The following is a 12716-nucleotide window of genomic DNA, read 5'->3' as shown; positions in this document are numbered from 1 at the left end:
TGAGTGCATATTTTTTCTATAATTTTCACATATTACCATGTAACTCCGGAACCAAAAGTCAGATCACGTTGAAATTCAATAGCAGACTTGAGGACCATGATGCCTTTCATTTGAATCTAAGTTTGTGAAAATCGGTTCGGCCACCTCCGAGAAAAGTGAGTGCATATTCTTGTTACATAAATACACAGATACACACACTCACAGAAAATGATGAGGTGCATGTTTGGCTGAATGGTTGATAATTGGAGCTCCTGAATAACCTTTGTGGAAAATAGTGTTCAAAGAATCTGCTTTGAAACTTGCATCAAACTCTCAACCAACTTGTAGTTAAAAAAGCATCAATGGACCCAAAACAGTTTATTTTTGTGGATGATACGCTTATTTTGTAATAAATTTCTTTGTCGAAAGATTTCGATGTAATTTGAAAGCAAAAATATTAAACATTGAATGAAATGATCGAAACATGAATTTTCGAATGATTTTCTCAACTTTTGGAGTGGATTCCTCAAATGTGTCCAAAAAACATTGTTTACAACACAATAGCATTTGCCGAAGAACATTCTTGAGCCACTAATAAATAATGATCAGTTGACCATACTAGAACTCATCTTTTCACTCGCATCTCATTCATATATTGTAGGTTTTCAATTTCACAGTGGTCTGAGATTACTTTTAGCTGTGTTATGTTTAAAACATTTTTGCATTAAATCAATAATTTAATTTTTCTTTTTAACAAATCATAACTTAAAAAGAGGATAAACCTAAATAGTTTTAGTCCTAATTAAGTACAAAAATGAGTTATAGCAAACCGTTTAATTAGCCGACTAGTTCGAATTTTAGGCTTGACTGCTTTCTCATATAGCATGAGCATTCCCAAGACTAAACTTCAAAGTCGGAGATTTGCTTCAACTTTTTCAAGAAAATTGAATTAGTTACGCTGCAATTATTTACTTACAATTTGCGAGTGTTACAACTAGATGAAAGCAGACGGATTTTCAATTTCCTTGGTTAGCTATTTCTACTGGCTGTGTGACGATTGCGGTTATCAAATTGCATCAAGACCTTACGACAGAATCAACAATAGACGTTATCCAAGCATTACAGCCAATCTAATTGTTAGCGACGTTATCGCACGCCCTTCCCATAACAATTGGTTTATGTCACAACCTCCTAAGCAGATAATTATTCAAGCATCGAGCTGATAATGCACTCCTACAAACTATGAAGAAAAAAAAACTGAAAGCGAAAACTTCTTCTTCCACGTGATGTGTAGCAAAAAGCGAAGAAAATTCCGCACACCCAGCCGAGGAAAGCCCTTGCATTGTTAATGAAAGCAGCCAAACGTTCACCCATCGAAAGGTCTCGGGCGAGTTCATTGCTCGGTTGCATTACGATCGCTGGCGGGTTGATGTCAGCTCACGTGATCTATGACGTTTTCTAGCCTCTGATCTAACAACTGGGAAAGATTGCAGTTAGTTATCCGTCCGAGGCGACGGGCGTTTGTTCGCACCGCACCGGAGATGCGGTGAAAAGCGCATTTGAGCGACGCGGTAACGATCGCCATCATGATCATCATCATCATTTTCACGGTTGTTCGTGCATGCATGCTTGGAGCGAGGGAATTCGCGCAGGGTGTGAGTTTAATTCGCGAAGGAAAAGAATGCTTCTCGCGGAAAAAATTGCTTTCCTTTGAACACGCAGCTTTGATTGAGCGAGATGGTGATTGTGGCAGCTGGACATTGGGCCCTCCTTTCCCCACGGAATACTCGGTTTGATTGATGTTATTTGCTGCTCGGCTTGGGGCAGCGAAAAAAGAGGCAATAACAAACAAACAGCTGCGAAAATGGACGCACGCAATGTGAAATGGAGCATTCGTTTTACCAAGACGGCATTACCCACATTTTGCGCTGAGATTTGTTTGGAATGAGGTTCAAATGATTGACTGATTGCTTCATTGATTGATTGATTGATTGGTGTGGTTTTGGAGTGATTTTTTTTTCTGTCTGCTGGTGCACTTGAATCACTCAATTGCAGATATTCGATATTTTGGAAGATTTTTAGTTCGTCTCAAATCAATAGCAATTTAATAATTTCGATGCCGTTCATGATAAATGCAAGGTGGAACTGATGAGCGCATCTGGATTAACCGAACAGTGAACTGTTTCAATCTATTGATATAAAAAAAACTTGTATTGAGCAGATAGATTAAATTTTTTCGGTGGCCATAAAAGCCTTGCAACATTTTGAAAGAGATGCATATACAGATTCTCGATATCAAATTGATGGATGCAATAAAATCAAGTGGCTATTTTAGCTAACAGGATTCCTCACCTACAGTAATGAAGATAATCCAATTGCCCCGGAAAAAAGCAGTAGTTTGACCTAGATCAACGCCAACACCGCGCTAAGGATGAGGCGAAACTTTAACTAGATCAGAATACATCGAAGTTATTTGAGGTTATAATTTTACTAATTAACCGAATCATCTGCATGACAAGCTACTCACAGTTGGAGATATACCCTCTGTTTCAGTAAATTTATGCTCCAATACTCTTGATTGGCTATTGGTGGCACCCTCAAAGAATTGGTGGCAAACAAAGCAAGCCTTGCTCGTGATCGGGGAAATACCATAGCAACCCCACAATAGTTGAACAAATAGATAAGAACATGTCTAAATGTCATGTTGTTATCATAGTTTCCGTTAAAAAGACATTGAAAAAATCAGTTTTGAACTAAACGAAGATTTTATTGCAATCTATTTTTGTCGTGAATACGACTTACTTTACTATGGGGTGCCTTTTCAAAATTTACCCTCTGAGAGAGTGATAAGTTTTTGATCGTGAATATCTCTTGTTGTATCTAACGAATCAACATAATTTTTGCTACATGCCATCGGAAATATGATCACAATTTTATGATAAAATTTTCAGTTGTGTGACATAATCTCAAATAGTTCAAAATTAAACTTTTCTGAAATGTTTGGTATAAACGAGTATCAAAGAGGATAATTCATATGGCGCGTTTGCCTTTCTCGTATTTTGAAAGCTCATAGCTCAGTGATCTGTGGAAGGATTTATATAATCTAACTACCAATAGAATCGAAATTTTTCAACTTAAACGTGTATAGCAAGAGCATTGAAGTATTTCAATAGTACACTATTGAAAAACCTATCTCATTTGACCCATGTCAACACCAGCCAATCAGAACGCGTTCTGAGGAAGAGAAGAAAATAGCTGCTGCTGTACAACAAATCGTTCAAGAAAAATGTTTCCAAAAGTGGTGAATATCGTAGTGAGTTCCTCAATTTGGTCCTTCTGAATGCTAGAAACGAATCCCTACAGCATATTGATAGTCTCTTTCAATAAATTATGCAAATCCGAAATGAAATAATCGACATTGAAATTCTATATGCGGCTATTTTTATAGCCGTTAGGACCGCCCATTAGTGAAAAAGCTACAAACGAAATCACATAAAAGGAAATCTCTTAACAAAAATTGAATCAGTTTGGATTCTATCGCCACTGCGAGCAGATGTGTTTTGTGTCGTCTGCACAGCCAGTTTCGCTTTCGACAAGAGCGATTACGTCACAGCTGCCAGTCATTTCGATGGATGAAAAAGCAACGTTGGAGAGCATTATAAAAAATCAGCCGTTCTAATGGCTCTAAAATTTTTCTAAAGAACTATTAGGATTTGTTTTTCGCAAATCGCAGGTAATTATCCTCAGTTTAGTGCAAATCAAGAACAATTTGGTTAGATTTGTGCACTTTTCGCTGTGTGAAATTCACAGTAATCGAGATCAAGTGAAGCCTTTTTTTGCGAAAAATGTTCCGAGTTTAATATCGTAGAGAATTACGCAATTTGACCCTTCTGAATGCTGGAAATGAATCCCTACAGCATATTGATAGTTTTTTTTCAATAAATTATGCAAATCCGAAATGAAATAATCGACATAAAAATTCTGTATGCGGCTATTTTTATAGCCGTTAGGACCGCCCATTAGTGAAAAAGCTACAAACGAAATCACATAAAGGAAACTCTTAACAAAAATTGAATCAGTTTGGATTCTATCGCCACTGCGAGCAGATGTGTTTTGTGTCGTCTGCACAGCTAGTTTCGCTTTCGACAAGAGCGATTACGTCACAGCTGCCAGTCATTTCGATGGATGAAAAAGCAACGTTGGAGAGCATTATAAAAAATCAGCCGTTCTAATGGCTCTAAAATTTTCCTAAAGAACTATTAGGATTTGTTTTTCGCAAACCGCAGGTAATTATCCTCAGTTTAGTGCAAATCAAGAACAATTTGGTTAGATTTGTGCACTTTTCGCTGTGTGAAATTCACAGTAATCGAGATCAAGTGAAGCTTTTTTTTGCGAAAAATGTTCCGAGTTTAATATCGTAGAGAATTACGCAATTTGTCCCTTCTGAATGCTGGAAATGAATCCCTACAGCATATTGATAGTTTTTTTTTCAATAAATTTGCAAATGCGAAATAAAATAATCGACATTAATATTCTGTATGCGACTATTTTTATAGCCGTTAGGACCGCCCATTAGTGAAAATGCTACAAACGAAATCACGTAAAAGAAAGCTCCTAACAAAAATCTAATCAGTTTGGATTCTATCGCCAATGCGAGCAGATGTATTTTGTGCCGTTTGCAAAGCTAGTTTCGCTTCCGATAAGAGTGATTACGTCACAGCTGCCAGTCATTTCGATGGATGAATAAGCATCGTTGGAAAGCATTATAAAAAATCAGCCGTTCTAATGGCTCTAAAAGTTTTCTGAAGAACTATTAGGATGTGTTGTTCGCAAATCGAAAGAAAATATCCTCAGTTTAGTGCAAATGTAGAACAGTTTGGTTAGATTCTTGCACTTTTCGCTGTGTGAAATTCACAGTAATCGAGATCAAGTGAAGCCTTCTTTGTTTTTGCGAAAAATGTGGAAAAGGGGAATGCTTGCATAATTCATACAATTGATCAACTATTTGATATTCGGAAGTGTTAAGGAACATGTCATTTGTTTTCGTATTCACGACATCCAGTTATGTCTCTGACATTACCCACCCGCCTTTTTCTAAAAAAAAAGCTCATCTTGCAACTCATAGTTGGATAATAAGAAACCGATCTTTAGACAATATTTCATCCAAATCAAAAAAAGATTTTATTTGTATATCAACCTTAATTTTTAAATTCGATTTTTTAATGAACTGAACTCAAATGTTTTGCCTCATCCATGTAGAAATATTATTGCTTCAAACTGTTTTGTTTTGTAGGTTATACTAAAGCTGGCTTCATTTAGAATTGGAACAAATTTTTGCTCATATTGTGGCGCTCCTGGTGGACGGATTTGGAAGTTCTTGGCACCCACGTGTCGGGAACTTTGTCAGCTTCACGTATGATTTTTGACATTCCGCACATCGACTGTACTTTGTAAACAATCAACATGGAAGCCGAAAGAAGGGAAAAAATTATGCACAATTATTTGGAAAATCCATTGTGGTCTGCATCTAGGCTAGCTAAACAGCTGAAATTGCCCAAAAATAACCGTATGGCATCGTTATCAAACGGTATAAGGACACATTGACGACGATTCGAAAGCCTCAAGCCTATCGTCGGAGTTGAACTGTCGACCGGAAACTGTGTTAAGATTTTGAAGACGATTAAGAGGAATCCTAATCTGTCGGACCGTGATTTGGCCAGAAAATTCGGTGCTGCCCATAGTACCGTGCGGAGAACTCGACTCCGGGAAGGAATCAAGTCGTATCGAGCTAGCAAACAGCCAAATCGGACCATATGACAGAATAGTGTGGTCAAAATTCGTGCTCGGAAACTATATGACCAGGTGCTGACCAAGTTCGACGGGTGTCTTCTGATGGATGATGAAACCTATGTCAAGGCTGACTTCGGGCAAACCCAAGGTCAAAAATTTTAATTGGCAATGACTCGGAGTGGTGTTCCAGCCAAATTTAAATTTGTTTTTGCCGACAAATTTGCAAGAAAATTTATGATTTGGCAGGGCATTTGCAGCTGTGGCAAAAAAAAAACGAAAGCTCTCGTTACAAATAAGACAATTACATCGGAACTATACCAAAAAGAGTGTCTCCAAAAACGAATTTTGCAGTTCATTCGATCCCACGACCATCCCGTAATGTTTTGGCCAGATTTGGCAAGCTGTCATTACAGTAAAGTCGTTCAAGAATGGTATGCAGAGAAAGGGGTCCAGTTTGTTCCGAAAAACCTTAACCCACCCAACTGCCTCCAGTTCCGCCCTATTGAGAAATACTGGGCAATCATGAAGAGGAGACTCAAGGCAAAGGGAAAGGTTGTCAAAGACATCAATCAAATGACGACCTGGTGGAATAAGATAGCTAAAACGATGGACGAAGAAGGTGTGCGCCGCCTAATGAGCCGTGTTACAGGAAAAATTCGAGAATTCCTTCGAAAACGTGACGAATAATTTCATCCGTATTTTTTCTTAAAAGCATGAAGAAAACGCTACATTTGTATAAAAAAGATCTTGAATTAAATAATAAATAACTGAAATACAGGAAAATGTCTTTGTTCCAATTCTCTCAGAAGCAAGCTTTAGTTTCTGAACCAACTTTCTTGCTTTCATTGAAAAGTTAACAAAAAACGTTTCGAAAAATCCTACACTAACGCGTTCGTAGTCTTGGGCTAGTTGATAGTTGCTGTAGGCGCAACTTGTAATGTAATCATATTAGAATCAACCTAATTTTACGTCATTTCATTTGCAACTGAAAACTTTTGCGGCATGATTAAAAGACGTGTTTAATTTATTTTTAAAAATTCAATAATATTACATTGTTATGCAACAAATAATGCCATTTAAGTTGCTCGAAGATTGCTGAACAAACATATATTGAAATGATTTTTTTTGTTTCTGCAAAATTTTCAACCTATCGAAATCCGAACACACATTATGGAATTATAGAGCTTTGTGATGAAAATTTCAATTTTAGGAGTGTATTTCCATAAGCAATGATTCAAATTATTGTGAATTCCTTGAAATTGGTCTGCAAAATCTTTTATGTGATTCCAACTTTCGGTTTTCGGGTCTTTAAGCAAATACAAATTATGCTACAACGACTTGTTGGATATTTGTCGATCACTTGTGGTCCAGAAGAATGTCATACTGGCATCGGTTATGAATATGGTTATTTCTTGAAAAACGTGATTAATCCACCTAGCAGGGAGATGATACCTTTTTTTATAAATACGCATGTGTTTTTGCATGGATATTCTTAGGTGTTTTAGTTCTCATGACATTATTTTAATTATCGTCGTTTAAAACGGCAAATTGAGATTTTAATCACTCATTACCCTGTAATGCCGAAACTGCAAAACACATTGAATTTCAATCTTAGCGTGTGACAATCGATTGAACATTCCATGAGATGTCGAAGCAAGTTCCACTTTAGAGTTTTTCGTCATTATTTATGGTACTTCCAGAGCCGGTATTCAGGAATTAGCATAGCCCAAAATGATTCGAATGGCCATAAATTATTACGCCAAACAATTTACATGAAATTTATAAACTCATCATCTGTAATTCCAGAATCGGATAAAATTCACCAATTTTGTATGGGACCTTAAGTCCTGTAATATTTGTTTTTGAAGTTCGATTTGGTCTTTTTTGAGAAAATGATTGAGCTTTGAGAATCGATTCGATACTGGAACCGGAATTCTAGAATCGGTGTAGCCGAAATCAGTTAAATTCACCTGAGGAGTGTGTGGACATCTTTGAGAAATTGTAGTGCGAATTAAAATTTGGGGGTACATTCCGAATCCAAAAACGAATACCCCCCAAACTGAAATAAATTTATTTGGTAATCGACTATCCAAATCTGCAAACCCGATAAACCTGATTAATTTATGTGAAATGAACATTTTTATACTAATCACCCTGCATTTTCTAAACCAGAAGTCGGATCTGACTAAAAAGTAAAAGGTTTCATAGGATTTTAAGACCTCTCATTTGAATCATTGATGATTCTTAGATTTCATTTGAATCTTAGATCGGTTCAGCCATCTACGAGAAAAATTAATTGCATTATTTTAATTTCGTTTCACATATCATCCTGTGGTTCCGCAATCAGAAGTCGGATCCAAACGTAATTCAGGAACCTTGTTTAGGAGTATACGACTTTTCATATGAATCTGAGTTTGTAGAAAACGGTTTAACCATCTCCGAGAAAATTGAGTGAAATTATTTGTCACACACGCATTTGCTGATATCGACGAACTGAGTCGTATGGTATATGGAAGTCATGTTCTTCCAGCATTTATTGCTGTAAATAGTTTAAATCAATATAATTATGAAATTACTTCCAACTCGATAATGCTGGTATCATCTGGTTTACATATGCCATATTCGAAAGATTATGTTGCCAAAAATGAACCGTGCTAAAATTGGTCCGAGGCAAATTGTCATAAAAAAGGATGCTGTACACAGTCTTTTTGGTACTTAGAAACAATTATATGTAACAGTATAAAAAAATCGTGTTTCATGTTGCTCCCAAGCATTGCTTTTTCATACAGCGCTCAAAATTCCTTCTACTGGAATAAGGCTTACACAAAAATTTTGATATCTCCGTTAAAAATGGACGGATTTTAACAATCTATGACTTGTTGTATAGGTATTACCGTGCGGAATCTAAGTCTGAAAACATATTCTGTTTTCAAGGTCAATTGTGACAGATACTGTCAAAAAACTGAAAATTTTGACATAAAACTTCGTATAACTCAAAAAGTAAACATCCGATCTCAAAACCATTCAATAGCGTTCTGGGTGACGGGGAGACCTTTCATTTGCGACTAGTTTGATCAAAATCGGTCCAGCCATCTCTGAGATCTCGACCTCTTAGTTGACAACACACATACAGACACACACACATACACACACACACACACACACACACACACACACACACACACACACACACACACACACACACACACACACACACACACAGACATTTGCTCAGTTCGTCGAGCTGAATCGATTGGTATATGACATTCGGCCCTCCGGGCCTCGGAAAATTTTTCGAAAGTTTGAGCGAATTCTATACCTATTTTTTATATATATAAAAAAAGGTAAAAAAAAAACAATATAAATAAAATACCTCAAATCACGGAAGTCTTAGTTTTGAAATATAAATCTTTTTTTTTCCATAAATACGTCTATTTCTTAAGTCAATTTACACAAGTTTTTCTTTTTCGTAGCATCACTTTTACATAGAATTCTTGTCATAATATAATACTAATATAGTCACAACGATTTGAGTTTAATAAAACATATTCCTCTCATTATTAAATCTCATATTATTTGAACCAACCAATTAACTGCTATAAATTATAAAATAAGCTGCAATTTTTATACATTTTGTTGTTGATTTCATAACCTATTTCGAGTTTGTTTCAGCACATCGTTTTTATTAAAATTTTGCTATTGGATGAACTAATTGACGCAGTAGGAGTCAGAACTAAGTCTCAAAAGGGTCAATTATTAAATTGAAACTTCAATTGTCTTTATGAAATGATAAATAAGTTTCGTGTAAGAAAGGTCACGACAAGCAAGAATGTCTCGAACCGGGACATTGGATGGTCTACCTTGGATACGCAAAGAATTTATTAGTTGCGATCTGACATCACGATACTCCACGCATGTCCAAACGACATGATCAATATCGCGATAACCTTCGCCACAAGCACAATGATTAGTCTCGGAGAGTCCAATTCGAAGGAGATGTGCATCTAACGTGTAGTGATTGGACATGAGTTTGGACATCACACGAATGAAATCTCTACTCACATCCAGTCCCCTGAACCATACCTTTGTCGATATTTTAGGAATAATTGAGTGCATCCACCGACCCAGATCAACTCTATCCCAAGAAGTTTGCCAGGTGGCAAATGTTGTTTGGCGAGACGCGCTATAGAATTCGTTGAAAGCAATCGGTCTCTCATAAATTTCACCCTCAATAGCACCACGTTTGGCTAAACTATCGGCTCTTTCATTGCCTGGAATGGAAAAATATAAATCATTTCATACATCAATATTTTCATCCGCTATTCGATAGCGACACATTGTTTTCATGACAATAACTAGCATGCTTCGATGTCGTAGCATTTCCAGAGATTTTCTTTTTCAACTTTTCTAAGCTGTCATGACGAAACAGTAAAACTATAACCAGAGTGACGACATCTCATCCGTAATTTTGGCAACAATTCAAAACATTCCATTAGCTTTACATTGGATTGACAGGTCGTTTGCTCGTTTGGAACTGGGAGCTGTCATTCCAAACGAACAGCTGTCGCCACTCTGATTATAGTCACTCTAAGTAAAATATTCTGTGAACCCAACATTGGGGCTGCGAATGTATGGGACCTAGGGGTATTATTATTTGTATTTGCTGGAAGTTCCAAAAATTTAGGGTCGAAGGACATAGGATTGAAGCTTCATTCGATTCCTCAGAGATGGCTGAGTCGATTTTCTCAAACCTAGATTCAATTGAAGGTCTCATATATTTCTCTAGTTTTATTCGGATTTGATTCCCGAATAATTCTAAGCAACAGATAAAATTGCTCAGAGTCTCGGTTAAATTAAATTCGACAAACGTCAGTTATTACCGACATCGCCAGCAAAAAGTTCACTGAATGTGAATGGTAAAAGCAACGAAGTGAAATGAATGATTCACTGAGCCTTCAGCGTTTGAAAGTACTATCTGGTTGAAGATCAAGATTCATTTTATGTTCATAAGACATGCAAAAAATATGCATTATATTACTTATGTTTCGAGTAAATTGTAGTTGTAAAATATGAAATTTGGACTAAACGCCGATTGTCGAATAAATAAACTTACTGAATAGATCATAGATTCTCACGACTAATTCCATATTTTCTAAGGACCACCGGAAAATTTCGCCTAAATATTTCGTTAGAAAAAATACTGTCAAGCGAAAATGTAAAACGTAAACAAAAGTTGTTTTGCCGAATTTCGGTAAAAGCTAACATATCTTGTAAAATTTTAGCATATATTTCAAAATCATCAGCATTTCAGCAACGGATTTGCTGATTTCGGGATAATTGTAAGTCACTGATGAGTTCAGCACAAGATTTTACCAAATTTACTTAGCCAAAAAATTAGTAAATACTAATCGTATCTTGGAAATCATAATATTGATCATTGAGCAATCAGCCAATATGTGTGTGTACGATCGAGAATTGGTTTTAAGTGTTTATCCCAAGTAGCTAATGTTTTTACACTTCAATTACAGTAACTTTTATGAAACAAATTCATGGAGCAAGTTGAAGACCCGTCAGTTCGACAGATTCTCCTAGACCCAACACTGCCGAGTTGGGCTCGTGCTGGTGGAAACTCCATTTGTTTCAAATAAAATGAGTCAAAAATTACGAGGTTGTTGAAATGCTGAAACAATCTTGTCAAGTCGTTTCTTGTAATTCAAATAAATCGTGATTGAAACACTATACATATAGAACAATACATTATAACGTTTAGGTGCTAAAATTTATTCGGTTTCAATCCGACTGCAATTACTGTATTCACCACAAGCAAACTAAATAACGCCTACCGCTATGCAATTTCAGCACGGTTTACAATCTTACTAACGTTTCATTCTTCTTCCAAATTCAGGGACGCATCGGAATTGCAGAAACCCACCTCGACGAACGTGGCCGTGATCCGGTTCTATCGGTATGTGCAAGCAGCACGCGATGGCCAGGACCAACGTGACTGCCGCCAGATTTACGCACACTGTACGATGAACGTTGATAAGAAAAAGAAGAAGTAATGCGCTGAATAAAACAACTAGCTTCTATTGTGAACCACGGACAGCTCAACGATGATGCAGATCAACGGTTGAAGATGACGTGGAAATGAAACAAAGACCAACGAAAGAAACGAATCTCCGGGTTACAAACGTGACGCATCCCTAGGACGATGTGTCGGTTGAAGCACCGACACCGCGTTAGGGTCAATAAACAATTGTGTTGATAACCACTCAATCATGTAAATAGTAAATTACCGGAAGTGGATGAATTCATAAATTTTAGGGACTTAAGTCATTTCTTCTGCACTACTTTGTAACTCTGAACACGCGTGTTTGTGTGTCCTAGAAATAATGTTAGCTGATTGTATCCAGTTGATAATACGCTGTAAACTAGTGAACTGAAAATGGGTTATCAGGTGTCGGATTGCCGTTAGTTTAGTTACGGAGAGTACGCGATTTAGGTTCTATCGAATTCATAGTTCTTACAAGTCTAGGATCGTTCACTGCTTTAGTCAAACGTTGCGAAGCCGTGCTTTTATAACACGATGCATGCGCACACAATTTATTTCAGGTCGTTTGAAACGTCGTTTGCTGTAAAAGAAACTTTGTCTAGTGTTAGGTAATTTATTTATTTATTTATTTATGAAACAAAAATCTAATTTATTTATTGATCTGTAAAAATATAGGACTAATAAATGGAAACTAGTGGTATGTAGTTGTTATCTGCGGTTTTATTGCACCCGAAAAGAGTAGATTGGAATTTTGTGTATGAAAACGTTTTACATTCAATATTAAATTCAAATCCTATGTATTTAAAAAATAAGTTAACGTATCGTAAAATTTATTTGAATCAAAAAAACACCTTAGTTATATGTTTTCTTTAGAGGTTATACCGGCTACGGAAAA

General features: G+C 36.5%; 1 protein-coding gene across 2 annotated transcripts in view; it reads left to right on the top strand.

Annotated features, from left to right (window-relative positions):
- The window catches only part of LOC131438138 (uncharacterized), a 106286-nt gene extending 93776 nt beyond the window's left edge, over positions 1-12510 (top strand). For both annotated transcript variants that reach the window (XM_058607971.1, XM_058607962.1), the window contains one exon: positions 11675-12510. In XM_058607971.1, the coding sequence (XP_058463954.1) occupies positions 11675-11831 (157 nt within the window). In that variant the 3' untranslated portion in view covers positions 11832-12510. The remainder of the gene's footprint in view (positions 1-11674) is intronic.
- The last annotated feature ends 206 nt before the right edge of the window (positions 12511-12716 follow it).

This window comes from Malaya genurostris, chromosome 1 (genome assembly GCF_030247185.1).
Source record: "Malaya genurostris strain Urasoe2022 chromosome 1, Malgen_1.1, whole genome shotgun sequence".
In the NCBI taxonomy this organism is placed as follows: domain Eukaryota; kingdom Metazoa; phylum Arthropoda; class Insecta; order Diptera; family Culicidae; genus Malaya; species Malaya genurostris.
The sequence above is the reverse complement of the archived record's forward strand: the minus strand, read 5'-3'. Positions and strand labels throughout refer to the sequence as shown.